A 15,329-nucleotide genomic window follows, 5' to 3' on the forward strand; every position below is an offset into this window, starting at 1 on the left:
AAAGTCTCCTTAATGAAGATTACAAAACAAACAAACCTGCAAAACAAAGGCAAGACAGCAAATCCACAAAAGCAGATGGAAGAGTAAGAGCAATGATATAACCAAAATAAGTTCTCATGATTAATACAGGTGTGTCAAATCCTCAGTTACTTCTGATTGCTAGAATTACCTCCAAAAATTATCAAATCTCCACAGTACTTTAAAAGCAGCAACAATAAGATTAAAAATAATCTCGTAGATAAGTGAAATGATAAATGTGGTTTCTTTCACTTCAAAAAAAGAAAGGTAAAATAAGACAAAATGGCTCTGTTTAATTTCAAACGTTAATATATTTTCTATTTTATATTGAACATTTGCATCTGTAACCCCTCATTTGCAGCAACTATGACATCCTCATAAAAGGGGTGAAATTTGTAAGATGCCTCTTAAAATAAATATTCTTTTTTATAAAATAATAAAACTTCAAATAAATATTCTTTACACTAAACAATATGTTGAAAAAATTAGAAAATAAAGGCTGAATTTTACTGTAACTGTACAATATACATGAAGTCCAAAGGGATAGTCTTACAATAAAGGCTTTCTGTAAGGCAAAATACAATCTAAAAACATACTGATTGATTCACATTCTTCCGAATGTACAACATATTAGTATAATATTTTGTGACTGTGCCATAGAGCATGGCACAATTTGTTTTTCACAGTTGCAAATATTATTGTATATACAAAAATATAGCACATTATCTCTGGAAAAAACAATGTGGGGGAAGTTGTTCGCTAATTTACAAATTTCGCGAGGACTATTCACAAACAAAAATTTTGCTTAGGAGTGTCTGTTGCTTTAGCTTATGCAACACGCGAGTCACCGGGTTCCGTACCCCATACTTTGAGCTCCATGAACTGAGTTCTAACAAGCATTATCAGTTAAAATGGCACACGGACAAAAGCATTTCACTGCAAACCGCAAAGAATACCCCAACCTTCTAGTAACAGTGCCAAGATTATACTGTTTAGTTGGTTGCATATGTGTTAAAAAGAAAGAAAAAAAAGGAACAATCCTTATTACTGTAACATTCCTGATTAACGATGCTATGTTGGTTTTTCAAAGTTCCTGGGTGGGACAGCGGGAACTTTGCAGCAAACTGTGTTGGAGTTTTTACACCGGCATCCGGGTCTGTTAACCCGGTCGTAACACCCCTGGCACAATTTAAGGCAACCCGTGGCTGGAAGGTAACACCATAAACAAGGCAAAAAGAGGGACATGACACCCATGGCCGACCAACGGGTGCACCAGTGAGACTGGCTACAAGAACACGGGTTGTCAGCACAGTTGTCCTCATCATCATTAGAACAGTGATAGAAGAGACCTTTCACACAGCACACACAAGTCCCATAGTCAATCACGTTCTGGGCCGAGCAAAGGCACTGCTTGTCGCAGATCCAGTCTGAAGGCAGAGGCCTCGGATAGGTGCACTCCTTACACTTGCACTTGCCACAGTCCTCGCACCTGTAGGCATGCAAGCCCAAATCTTCCTTGCTCAGTGGCTTAAGCTCACCTGGCTTGAGCTCAGATTTGGGCTGCACCCGGATTATCCCATCAGCAACCGTCCCGGAGGAGAAGGATGGTCCCAACAGTCTGTGTTCAGACGAACTGCTGCTGGTACTTGTCCTCATACTGCTCCGAGACCCTGAGCTGACCGTGCTGATGGACCTGGACAGAGAAGCTCGTGCAGAAGAATGGACCTGTGGGTGCTGGAGCCTGGGGGGCTGGCGGTGCTCGGGCAGACCGTGGAGTCTCTCATGTTTATGCTGAGCGGAGGGGCGAGGGGCAGGCTTGAGGCCAGGTCTCGGGACCACGGTAGGCCCCTCCGTGTACTCATTGGTGTTTCGTATAGCTCTGATCTGATCCAGAGACAACACGTGTACCTGCTGGGTGAGGGCTTCTCTAGGGTCAGGCTCCCCACGCTGTCTGCTATTGTCACGGGGTGCCTGCAGCAAGGGCTGCGAGCCACTGCCATTCTGAGCTCTGGCCTCCATCAGGTCTTGGAAGTGTGGTCACTCCAGCAGGCTTAGAACACATCTGAATTCCTGCAGAAATGAAGAGGAAAAAAGAGTGCATTTACACTTCAGGATACTTCCCACTCTCCACCCACCTGAGTTAACTCTTCACATTCCACTGCCCCTAAAGAAACGGGATTTGTATCCAAGAGGCTGTGGGGGGTTAACAGTATAGCCACACACTCAATGCCTGCATCAAAACGTACAATTTTGGCTGGTTATTAACAGTTCTTTAATCCAGTGATTTGTACTAACACAAAGCTGATCTTCATTTCAATCACTTAAGTAATAATTCCTTAGGCAAATAAACAGAAAATTTGCAAGGTTCAAGTTCAATGTAAAAAGTGCAAACAAGGAATGTAAAAACGTAACCATTGCAATTGACATTTTCAAAAGCTGAACATCTTTTCCAAATTTCAAAGGGTAAAGATTATCGTGGCCATGTCTTTGCATCAATAATCAGCCTATAGACTCTTACTTCAAGTCTCCTTTTACATCAAATAACTTAAACCCTGATTTTAGCCAGTATCCTGTAGCTTTATAAAATCCCACATGAATATGGCACGCAAAAAGCAGGCATTTCCCTCCACCTTCCAAAGGAATAGCTGTAAATTTTACAACAATCATGCACTAGCATTAACTACACAGTAGACACAAAGTTTTAGAATTAAAAACAAATCGATTCAATTCCTGTTAGGTGCCAAGAACACATGCAAGCAAATTCACACCAGCAACAAGACAAGAACTTATTTGCAGCTTCTCAACTTGAGAAGTCAAATATTTTACAGCCTAATTGCCCAGAAGAACTTAAATTATGTCAAAACCTTAAATGTTTTGCCCGTTTCTAAGTTGAGAACACAAACCGGTTGGTGATAACAGGAAGTATTTTAAAAATTCAAGTGTCACATCTCAAATCTATCCTTCTGACAAGGAATAGCTTTAATTGCAGTCTCTCTATAATATAATTTGAAAACTACCACCCCTTTACCAGTTAAGTCTGCAACGAAGAAAAACGGGCAAAAGTGGTCCTTTATCCAACCTCGGATTTTCAGGAGAGAGACAGAGGCAGGTGACACACGCCTCCCAATTCCGCACAAGGCAGAGCTGGAAACCGGATCTCACTTCCAACAGAAGAAAAGCAGAGAAGACAACGTTGCTCTTGCTTTCACTCCGTTTATCGGCTTCATCAGCAGCTCAACACAGTCTCCAGCAGGTGGGACACAGTCGGAGCCCCGAGGGACTCTCCTCCCGGCCGACTGACTCAGCCCAGGGGCCGGGCTGCCCCCCCCCCACCCCGCACAATCTCGAGACGCACAGAGAAGGCGGGGAGGGGGGAGGGGGTGCGGGCGCCTCTGTAGAGGACGTGCGGTGGGACGCTGCTTGAGCACTTTCCCCTCCCCTCCCTTTCCAGCTAAAATCTCCCCCACCCCAGAGAGCTGCCTCCAGTTCCGAGAGGGAGCCACTCCACCCCCAAAGCAGAGGTCACGTAGCCCACAGCAGGGCGTTCCCGCAAAGGCCCTCGAACTTCGGGCACAGGTTTCCAGCCCCGACGCCTTGAGGAGGAAAGCCTTGCTTTAGACTCACAGCCCGGGCACGGAGGTCTAACCCACGCACTCTGAGCGACTCCACCGTGTACTGACCAAAGAAGCACTGCCAACACTTTGCACACGCCTATGTATTAAAAATGTAGGCACACACACATAAGTATTTCTCAAAGTCAAAAAATGAGAGGTCGCTTTTTAAAGAAACGACCTTTTCCAGGGCCCCACTGCACGCGTCGGGCACACAGGAGAACCCACATCCCGGGACTGGAAACTTTCCGCGCAGATTTACTTGTAGTGGAAAGAAGCATCTTTGGGGGAAGGGAGATATATTTTTTTAACGTGTTATTTCTGCTGACCCCTGGCCTCCCTCGCAACCCCCCACTCCCTCTTCCTCTTTGAAACCCCCATTAAGAAGTGTGTGATCAGACTAAGGATTAAGGGGAAAGGACTTCGGCACAAGGGTGGGGCAAACCAACACAGAAACTGCTTTGTAAAAACGCACAAGATTGCGAATTAAAAAAAACAGCAGCAATAACAAAAAAGTAGATCAGCCAATCAAAGGAAAACAACAACATCGACCGCCTTTGCTACCTATTTTCAGGTAATGGAAACCGATCGCGACCGCTTGATGACTTTCTTCCTGTGTTGGGTCAGCCCAATCTTCCAAAAATAAAATAAAGCGTGACCCAGGCCGACCACGCAGAACGGAAAAATGAGAAAGCTGCACTTCCGAACCGCAAGAGACCCGGTGCCAGGCAGAGCGACGTCCCCCCCCCCGCCCCGAGCTCTCGGTCCACAAGGAACAGAGGCGAGGGACTCCCTCCACCCGGCCCCCTGTCCTTTTTTCACTCGCGGGGTCTCGCTGCCCCCGTGAGGCGAGCGACTCGTGCGCCATCGGTCCCACCCGCACTCCTGCTTGGGGACAGCCTCTTCCAGGACTCGCCTTCCCGGGAGGGGAACAGGTTAGAAATGCGGGCGCCTGCAAAGGAGACCAGGAAAATACAAAGTATTTTCTCCCGCTTTCAGCTGCGAATTCGGGACCAATGTGGGTCTGGGAGCCGACTCTCTAGAGAGCCGTCCGCCACCCCAACCCCCCAGGGCGCGGGCGCGTGGGATCATAGGGTCGAGGACACTTCACCAGGCGCGCACTGCAGCTCCCGCCCAGGCAGGCCGAGCCTCTGGCTAGGCAGACCCGTGGGCAACTCTCTGGATTCCCGCGGGGAACCTGGTAGTTAGAAAATAGAAGGCCCGAGGAGAGAGACCCCACTCTCGGTCCGGCTGCACCTACTCCATGTTGCCCACACCACGGGCCACGGCGCCAGGAGGGGAAGGGCAGAACGCGCCTCACCGTGATCGCGGCTTTGCACCAACCCCTCTCCGTTGGATTCTCTTCCTCCTGCGTTGTGCAAATAATTCCAGCCCCGATGCAAACTTTTCCCTTCTTTCCAAACTCTGCTTAAGTCCAACTTCCGAGCAATCGGCAGGAGTTAACGAGGAGAGGAAAATCCGGAGCCAGGTCCCTAGCCGATGAACACCCCGGGGTTCGGGGCTGTAGTCGACCCCCCTTTCCAGAAGCGCACGCGGAGTATTTCCTCTTTTTTCTCAATGAACTGGAGGCCGAAGCGCCAACGGCGAGTCTCTTTTCCTGGCAGGCTAGCGAATGAGAAAAGAAAACGGCCTTACTGAGAACCTAAAGCCAAATGGCCAAATCGTGAGGCTGCCACTGCATCTGAGCGGAGGCGGCACGGGGCCGCGGGCCGGGCGGGCGCGGGGGCCTGGGCGCTGCGCGCTCCGCCGGCCCCTTTCCTCCGCTCGCGCTACTGCGCGCAGCTCTCGGTAGTGCAGACTGGGCGTTGTGGAGGCGCGGCGACGAGGCCGAGGCGGGGGCGGTGGGTGCGGAGGAGGAGGAGGAGGAGGAGGAGGGTCTGGGGCCCGGCCCGGGGGGGCTCGTGGTTGGCCTGCGCCCTCGCCTTTCCGGAGGAGGCAGGGAGCTCTGCGGCGGCCGCGGCAGCAGTAAGTGGCGTCATGTGGATCCGAGGCGGAACAGAGCAGTTGTTGTCCCAGAGGATATATCGCATCCGGTCCCAGCTCATTGGCTCCGCAGGGCTACATTCACTCACACTCCAGCGCCCGCCAGCGCTCCGAGCCGCAGGAGGCATTCAAAAGGGCAACCGCGCCGCCCTGCGCGTCCCCAGGCTGGTCCTGCTGCCCGGGCGCCGTCACGCGGGGAGCCCGCGGGGCCCGGCTGGGCACTGTGGGGTCAGTTTATCTAGTTTCAAGGAAACACTGACCTTAAGATTTCTCCAGAGGCCATGAGGACGCGCCATAGGCTCGGGCTGATTTATGGAACTTTCTCCCTGCCACTAGGAAAAGGGAATGAACATTTAAAACTAATCCGGTCCATGCAATGTTAGCATTTAAAACAAGTTGCAGGTTTTAAGACTTTATTAGGAATCCATTTCAACCCCACCTCTCCCCTTTTCTGATCCCCCTCGAGGGGGCGACGGGGAGAGAAGGGGGAGGGGAAGGGGAGCGGGAAGTGAGGTGGGAGGGCTATTGGTTTATTCTTTGTCTACTGGATTAACCCGATTATACACCAGGCACCAGCACAAACTGCCTCCCCCCACCTCAGAGCCGTGCACCAGAGGAACGGAATGCAGATTCGGGTTTCAAGTACCTTCTGCTCTGGCCGGGATTTGCTTTTGACTGTGTCGATATGTAGTTTTCCGATTTGATATTAGATTTTATTTTTAAAAGGGCAGTTGGTTACATAGATGGAGGCTTTCTGAAGATCTTTTTTACTGTTTCGTTTGACACAACAGCTAAAGGAAATTCTACAGTCTAAGCCTTTTAAAAAATTAGTTAATTCAGTAATGCACACGTAACAGTTACTAAGGGACACAGCACGGGCTTTTGAAATGGGAGGGGTGCTCACTGCATATTCCCTTTTCCATTTACCCAGAAAAGTCATCCTTCACGTCTTACTCTCCTTCACACGTAGAACATTTCTCAGTAAGCCCCCATTGTCCACCTTGACAATAAGGGCTGCATTTTCCTACTTAAAAATAGAAATGTAAAAATAGACATGCATACATATGCACTGCTCTAACGGCCGTTCAGTTAGTAAGAAACGTGCTTGCACGTGAGAGCACCAGTGAGGAATTAACACCTCCCCCCTCCCACCCCGCACACACACTCCTAATACTGGATTCAAGTGATTTACAGAATGTTTTTACTTTACAGAGAAGTACGGTTAGTACTCCCGAGTAGCACCTGCGAGCTCAGAGTTCTGGAGTCAGTGCTAAGAAAACGTGGTGCTCGACTCCACGGGTCCAGCTCCAGTCCACACCCGTTTGCAGCTAGCCTGCCACTAGCTGCCTTCTCCCGAGCCCTCGCTCTACAGCATCCCGGGTAGATTCCCAGCCGCGATGCGTTCTCGCCCTCCCTTCTCCATGTTTCTCTACGGCTCTCCCCCCTCGCCCGGGGTTGGGGACTAGAGATGGCAGGGGAAGTGGCATGCGTTATTTCCGGGCACTGGCCTACCTCCTCCCACCCCTCGGGTGCGAGTGGATGAGGCTACGCGAGCCGGCTCCGGCGCGTCCCGGGGGCTGCAGGCACGTATCTGCCGCGCCCCGCTTGCCCACCCTTGCAGCCCGCCAGACGCCTGAGTTCTTAGAGCCTCGGGGTGAACGCGGGCGCCGCCGCGCTTATGGCGCGTCCGGCCACCAGAGGGCGCCCGCCGGGCGCGGGGCTGGGGCTGCCTTCTTTCCCAGTATTCGACCGAGAGCCAGCGAGGTTGCTTTTACTCACGAAATGTGCTTTAGGCCGGCTAGTTCAAAATGGAAAAAAAAAAGTCATTTATAACATAAATGCCACAGCAGATAGCGTTTCCTACCACCTCCTCCGACACGTTCCGTTTGGGATGAGAAATGAGGCACCTAGGATCAGAAGAACTCCTGCTCTTACCAGGGTGGAGGAGTTGGGGCCCAGAGCCAGGTTGTGCAAGGCTGGTCGGGAACGCGCTGTCCTTACTCCCGCAGCAAGTCTCCCACAGAACAGGTGAAAGGAGACATTTCTCTTCGCGTCTTCAAACCTCTCCACCCGATGGCTGCTTCTTAGGGCACATTTGTTGCCGTGCTGTTCTTCCCGCGCTGTAGGAACTCGGCGAAGGCACGTTGTTCTGGATCGAAGCATAAAATGGAATTTAAAAAGAGGAGCTTCCGGCTGCTTAGAGCACCTTGTATTTTTATAGAGTCAATAGGGAAGACGCTAGGAGTTTATATTTATCTTTCATGACTAGAAGGAATCCCGTGTAATCTAGCTCTCTCCTCCTCCCCCACAGCCTCCAGCTTGCTGGCTGGGAAAACATTTAACCTATAATTTAAGCACGAGGTAAAAACAGGAATCTGTTGGATTCTTTCTAATTTACCCCTTACTATTTATTTTATTTAGTGCAATTATTATTTTTCAGACGTGGTGTATAAAGCAGTATATTGTGCCTTCAAAGTTTACTTAGGGTGTTATAATACCTAGGAGGATTTATGTTGACCTGAACGCGTGTGCACGTACACACAATGAAGTGTTTGGGACAGCTCCTGAATGTGTTCCCAAACTGTTTCTCGTGTTGCATTTCACAATTACGACTGGGATTAATTTCGGAAGATTCTTCACAATGATGGAAGAATGTTATTTAAAACTTCACAATGAAGTCCATTTTGAAACATGTTGTGGAGAGTTCTAGAGAGGCAGCCCTGTTGTCTGAATAGGTGTTGTCATTTGCCCAGTGTTGAAAAACACCGGTTCCAGGGAAACTCGTGCTGCACCAAATACTTAGCTCCAGATGCTGGGGGACCCACCGGGTAACATGCCTTCTTAGTTCTAATAGCTGACCAGGACTGCATGTTGTACATTTGGGATGTCAGCTCTTCATTTTATATTCTGTATTCATTTACTTGGATTTACTTCATTTTATAAATATAATTATTCTCAATATCCTTTTAAACTGAGACAGTGTATAAGCCTATGTGATTTTTGCCTCTTTTGATTTTTGGTAGAAAGCATCAATATGGGCAATATATACATGGTTTTCTTACCAGTAGGTAGGTGGACCAAGTTAAGCCAGATATTTTCAAGGTAGCACTTACTTGCCTAAGCTTCTGATTTATGTGTAGGAATGGGTGAATGTGGCTTTAAACAATGCTGGTTCTAGTTTCTTTGTGAGATTGACTGAACCATTTGGCCTTATTGGGTTCAGACCCAGCTTTTTATTTTTAAAGATTTTATTTATTTATTTATTTAGAGACAAGGGAAGGAAGGGAGAAAGAAGGAGAAAAACATCAATTGGTTGCCTCTCATCCGCCCCCAACCAAGGGCCTGGGCAGTAACCCAGGCATAATCCCCTGACCAGGAATGGAACTGGCGACCTTTCCGTTTGCAGGATGACACCCAACCCACTGAGACACACCTGTCAGGGCCAGGCCCAGTTTTGATAACCAAAGAGAAATCTTGCAGTGATGTGATGTGTTCCTGAGACAAAAAAAGAATGAACAGCTGTTGATTATTTGATTATTTGGTTATTTTATTAGATTTATAGTCAAGACAATTTATTTACATATTCACATTTAAAGCAGGCCTAGAACCCACCAGTGTATATTGCTTCCAAGAATAACAATTTAGGTCTTTCAACCATTATTTTTGTGCACATCCCAATTGCAATAATAAACTTATTTTATGCAGGGACTTTTCTGGGAGGGACCTTCCTCAGTTAAAGGGCTTTGCAAGAATAGACCTTTTCACGTGGCCAGTCATTTCACTTTGTGAATTGCTTTGATTTCCAAAGTCTATTGATTTTGCCTCTAGGAGGGAATTGGGAGTGGCTGCACTGAAAAATGCAAAGGAATTAAAAATAGATGGTGAGTTCTTATCTAGGTAGCTTGGAGAACTGGTAACAGTCTATCTCTGCATCTAACCTTCTTTGGTGATGTCCTTCATTCCTAACTACACTGGAGGAAAGACCTGGAGTCATCCCAGGTCAAGAGTAGCCTTGGTGAGGTAACCTTGAACTGGAGGTTCCTGCAGGCCTGGTCTTTTTCAGAGATCTTATATTTAACCCCATGGTTCCCATTGGTTAATCAATCTTCCCGCTAGATCTATGCATATTATTACTGCTATTTATGCAAAATCAGTTGTAGACTGAAGTTCTTTAACAAGGCAAAACAATATTCTGTGCTGGCCAACATGAGTTTTCTTATTATATTTCCAATATATGAGGTATTTGTCCCTTGACTGAAGGTCAAGCTTCTTCCTTTGTAGGACTGATGTAGGCAGGGACAGTTTAATCAGTGAAAACTGTGTTGTTGCTTTGTCTCCCCGCCTTCGAAACAATATCCCTGGATTTGCTTATTTTTTTGTTTGTTGTAAATATTTAACCTCTTTTGTTTTATAATCTTTTTAACCCAGATGATAAAGCTCCATATAAGTGAAAATCAGAAATTGAAATGAGTATTTGGACATTGCTGGCCACGTTCAGTAGCAGTAGGAAGATTTTAGCCTAGGTAGCCTCATTATGTGGACACTTGATTAAAGGGGCACAGGAAGATTAACCTGTTCTCTGAGGAAGATGTAGTCAAACAGATTCCACTAAAGTCATTCCTGTGGCCCAGACGCCGCAATAACATCGAGGATGCCAGCTAGCCCCAAATCAATCTCAGTTAACAGTTCAAATATCAAAATGTTCAATTTGCTCAATGAAATGAGTGCATGCAGACTTTGGACAGGAAGTCTTTTGAAGTTACAGTAAATTGTGAATCATTTAAGAATATTGCAGGGTTACATGAAATAGCTTTTCTATACATACTCAGTCTTGGGTGTGACTCTTTAAAAAGACAGGCTATTCCAAAGATCTGGAGAGTATCTATCAGGCCTGCCTTGGACTTCTTTGTTAGGGTCCTGGAGCGGAAATAGGTTCTTCACCACCTCACTCTTAAAGAAAAGAACTACTCCAATTTCTGTAAACATTACATACTCAATAAGTCCTTTCCAATAAATGAAACTAATAAAGGTAATTAAAATAAGTAAATATTTCACATCTTAATTTTGTAACAAGTGAAAGGATTTTGAATTTTTTAATGACAGAATTTAAGAGGTATTTCACCAGCCTGGAAATTATGATTGTGTTTTGCATAATTATCAGGATGTGACTGAAATGAGTTTGTTAAGGCCATGATATTCAATCGCTTAAACAGTAAATACTGTAAAGTTAGAAAATAAATTTTTTAAAAATTAAAAAAATTATTTTTCAATTACAGTTTACATTCAGTATTATTTTATATTAGATTTAGGTGTACAGCATAGTGGTTAGAAAAAATAAGTCTTTATGGAATGTTTATGTAATAGAGAGGAAGCCCATAGGGAACACATATCCTTAAAGTGTGTGATCAAGAAATTATCAGACTGAGCCCTGGCTGGCATAGCTCAGTGGATTGAGCACGGGCTGGGAACCAAAGTGTCCCAGGTTCGATTCCCAGCCAGGGTACATTCTTTGGTTGCAGGCCATAACCCCCAGCAACCGCACATTGATGTTTCTCTCTCTCTCTCTCTCTCTCCCTCCCTTCCCTCCCTAAAAATAAATAAATAAATAAATAAAATCTTAAAAAAAAGAAAGAAAGAAAAAGAAAAAAACCATTAAAAAAAGAAAAGAAATTATCAGACTGATGGAGGGTGGCTGGAGAATACAGGCGAAAGTAAACTCTTATGAATTTCTGACTTTGAAAAGTACATTTGGCAAATATAGGACTATAGTAATTACAATTAAGTACTAATCTATAGTTTCAAATTAAGAAGTTGGCACTTTGCTCACTTTCAAGAATGCAGTTTGAAAACGGCTGCAAGGAAGCCACCACATAGTGAATCATTTTGTTTTTCACGTTCTTGTGAAAATCTCGGCGCCATTCTGAGAAATACTCTTCTCACCCCAGTTCCGTGGTGCAGACACATGCTTATGCTATGCCCTAAAATATGTTAGCATTGCACACTTGCAAATTAGAAATCAAACCTTCAAAATTATCATTCTTTATTTTTTAACGATAATTTCTAAAAGAAAATGGTACTGAAGGTTTTACACTGAAATACCCCAATAGGTTCTGACGTCTAAGACACACGGGGCAAACCTGAAGCATTTGAGCAGCCCTGGCTTCTGATTATTCCTAAGATAAAGATTCGAGTCCTTCACCCAACTTCAAGGTCTGATAGCCAGCACCTCCTTCTTCTCACCCACTTGTTACACCACATGCCCCCGGCTTTCTGCCCTGAAGCTGTGACGACTACCTTTTGGCTGCTCAAAATACCTCTTTCCTGCCACAGACACTTGGTTGTATATGCTATTCTCCGCCCTGCCTGTGTTTTTCTGGCCTTTTATGTATTAATTTGTATTTCTTTCAAATCTCTTTTGTCATTTTCTTAGAAAGCTTTTTCTGACCTCTGTGACGAGATCAAATCTTTTTCCCCCCCTGACCTATTCTGCTACAAAATTAAATGATCATTTGATTAATAACTGTCTCCTTCACTGTATTCTAAGCCCTGTGAAGTCTGGAATCCAAGTCAGAGTTTGCCTGCCATTTTATCCTCAGCACTGACGCATCTGCCACATTTAAGGAACTCAAACATTATTTTTAAATAGAATGAATGAGTGGATAAATGAAATAATTAACCATAGTTCCCATCTGTAAAAAGGTGGCTGTGAGGATTGGATGATACAAAACATGTAGTGAGCCTAGCATATGGGAAGCTATCAATAAGTAACAGTGATAATTTCGATTAAATTTTGTTTAGTAGCTTATTAGGTAAAATTAGCTATTTTGCCTCCGTATTTTCAAAAACTTTTAAGCATAGCCCTGGCTAGTGTGGGTCAGTTGGTTGAGTGTCATCCTGCAGCCTAAAGGGTCATGGGTTTGTTTCCAGTAAAGGCACATGCCTGGGTTGTGGGTTCAGTTCCCAGTCGGGTCGTGTGCAGGGGTCAACTGATCAATGTTTCTCTCACATCAATGTTTTGCTGCCTTTCTCCTTCTCTTCCCCTCTCCGTAGGATCAATTTTTAAATAAATTTTAAAGATTTTATTTATTTTTATAGACAGAGGGGAAGGGAGGAAGAAAGTGAGGGAGAGAAATATCAATGTGTGGTTGCTTCTTGCACTCCGCCTGCTGGGGATCTGGTATGCAACCCAATCATGTGCCCTGACTGGGAATTGAACCCGCAACCCTTTGGTTCACAGGCCCATGCTCAATCCATTGAGCTACACCAGCCAGAGCCTAGAATCAATATTTTTAAAAAATCTTAAAAAATAATAAAATTAGCCTAATTTTATTTTAGGTACCTTATTGTTTGTGTCAGAATAAAATTTGAGACTTAGAACAAGTTTTAATGACTGTTATAGCTATTTTCAGTTATTAATAGTATTTCTAAAGAAACCTTAACCTTACATTGATTTTTGTTTTCATATGTAACCTTCTTAAAGCAGGTAGAGCACTTTAGGGAAAAAGGGACCAGCCTATTTTGGCAGATGTGCTTGTTCTGATGGGAATGCCTATTCATTGAATTGCCTGTTCAAGAAATCTGGAAGCTTAAGAAATGTGAGTGTCTTCTTCCTCGAGAGTGGCTTCCGCATCTGGGCTTTTATCCAGCACGGAGCTCAACTGTGTTTCGGGGGGTGGCGATGTGTGTCTGCAGCAGTGTTGCAGCCCCATTTCCTGTGGGGAGGAGGATGTGCAGTCACATCAGACGATCTGTGGCAGAGAGAGGTATTTGTTGTGGCGTCGAATTCTGTATTTCGTTGTTCTAAATTACTTAGGTTATTATGGCTGTGTAGAGGTGAACTCGCACGTGACTCAGAATGATGATAATCAGACAAAATTCTCAGGTTTAGAGCCTCACACTGTGTAACAAGCCCTAATGTCCAGCATTTGGGCGGGGGAACACACATCAAGGACTCTCACTTATTTATGTCGCTATGGTGTGGCCTTACAGGGGCAACATTCTTGTCTTCTTGGCCTTGGCCTGGGAGCTACGGTTCCATCACTTTGCTCACTGAGTTTCAGATGAGAACTAGCTAGTTTCTGACTAAGCATCCACTAAGGCAGTTCACAATTGGGTGCTCTTGGTACCTGAGGGTTTTCGACCCAGTGGAGTTAAGGAGGTTCATGAAAGAGGTACCCTCCGAGAGGGCAGTTGTTTGAATTCTTTGGGCCCCAGTGTACAGATCTGTCATCCTCCCATTTTAGCAGTACAAATTTTAAGTGGTTTATTAAGAACCTAAAATTCTCTGAATATATACTGAGGGTGTGGGTGCAAAATACTCTTATATTTTTAGTACTGTAACTTTGTAATGGCGTTCAACTAAGACAATTCTAGACAGAAGCCAAAATACTGAATTTGAATTTCACTGAAGAATCTTGTAAGTATATTTAAGACAACACATGGGCATTTCAACCTAAGGCAGGGCCCAAGTTTGAGACAACAGACAAATGATTGTCTTCATATATTTGGCAGCCTTTTCCCAAGAACTTCATACAATTGATAAAACAAGTTGTTTTCATGCTCTACCTTCTTAACTCCTTCCCAAATTATTAGTGGATCATGATATTTCTATAATTTAAGATAATACCAAATATCCTGGGCCCAGTATATACCTGAGGAGCAAAGGTATCTTCCATATGGTGATGATTACCATTATAGCTCAGAAGTTATTATAAGTCAAATCAACTGTGATTTAGCATGCATTCATCAATAGAGTGGGGGTCTTACCAAAAATCTCTAGCATATTTTGATGACCACTTTTCATCAATTTATGTCAAGTGCTTTGTATTCCAGAATTATCTATAGATAACTGACTTTACTTTTTCTGCTATCACTACCTCTGAAATGACAAATGAGTTACTTTTATTTTTTTCCTGAATTGCATGCTTACTTACTATAAGAAAAAATATCAAACAATTCAGAAAATTTTAAAGAAGTAAAAATACCATTATGGTTCATATGTGGTGATATTTATTTTACAGATCTATCATTCCTGCTCATTAGACTCCTTGTTTTTGAGGGCCCGAGGACAGGTTGATTTGCTAGAATAAATAATGCTGTGATCAGCATTGTTTTTATATGTATTTGCACATTTGTCTTACCTTCCTAGGTTATGTCAAATGACAAGACTAAGACAATTTAGTAATGGGTTTGGTGTTCTTTATTCCGGGGCAAACAGTTCATGGATTAGGGGAGGGCTGTGCCTTGCAAGCAATAGAATGCTCTTCCTGGTGGATACATTCAAAGAAGTAGAATTTGAGACGAATTTGTGCCTATTAAAATTTTACTAGGCACAAATATTTAATATTTAATATTACTAATAAGCTCACTACAATATTATTCCAGTACACAGTTCTATTCTCAGTTTATGGCAGGGGCTGTTTTTCTAAAACTCTCACCAATAGTGAGTTTTGTCAAGCATTGCAATCTGTTGTCTGATGGGTGAATCATCACATCTTGTCGTTTCCTTTAGATTTCTTCGTTTACTTCTGAAGTTCAGCAAATTTTCATATATTTACTTAACATTTGACGTTTTTCCTGTGAATTCAATTTCATAGCATTTTTTGATTTTTAAATTGGGGTGATTGTTTTTTGTTTATGTTGGCCTTTCTTATTTTAAAATGCAAATATCCCACCCCATTTTTCATTTATCTTTCA

General features: G+C 44.3%; 1 protein-coding gene across 1 annotated transcript; it reads right to left on the bottom strand.

The window, feature by feature from the left end:
* Window positions 1-309: 309 nt before the first annotated feature.
* Window positions 310-5,681, bottom strand: SPRY2 (sprouty RTK signaling antagonist 2). Its single transcript, XM_045839158.1, has 2 exons — window positions 4,951-5,681; window positions 310-2,088 (listed from the first exon to the last, which is right to left on the bottom strand). Exon 2 carries the CDS (start codon window positions 2,035-2,037, stop codon window positions 1,090-1,092), a length of 948 nt encoding a protein of 315 aa, XP_045695114.1. The 5' UTR covers window positions 2,038-2,088; window positions 4,951-5,681; the 3' UTR covers window positions 310-1,089.
* Window positions 5,682-15,329: the final 9,648 nt, after the last annotated feature.

The sequence above is a fragment of the Phyllostomus hastatus genome, unplaced genomic scaffold, assembly GCF_019186645.2.
Source record: "Phyllostomus hastatus isolate PE091 unplaced genomic scaffold, TTU_PhHast_1.1 phas_contig_29, whole genome shotgun sequence".
In the NCBI taxonomy this organism is placed as follows: Eukaryota; Metazoa; Chordata; class Mammalia; order Chiroptera; family Phyllostomidae; genus Phyllostomus; species Phyllostomus hastatus.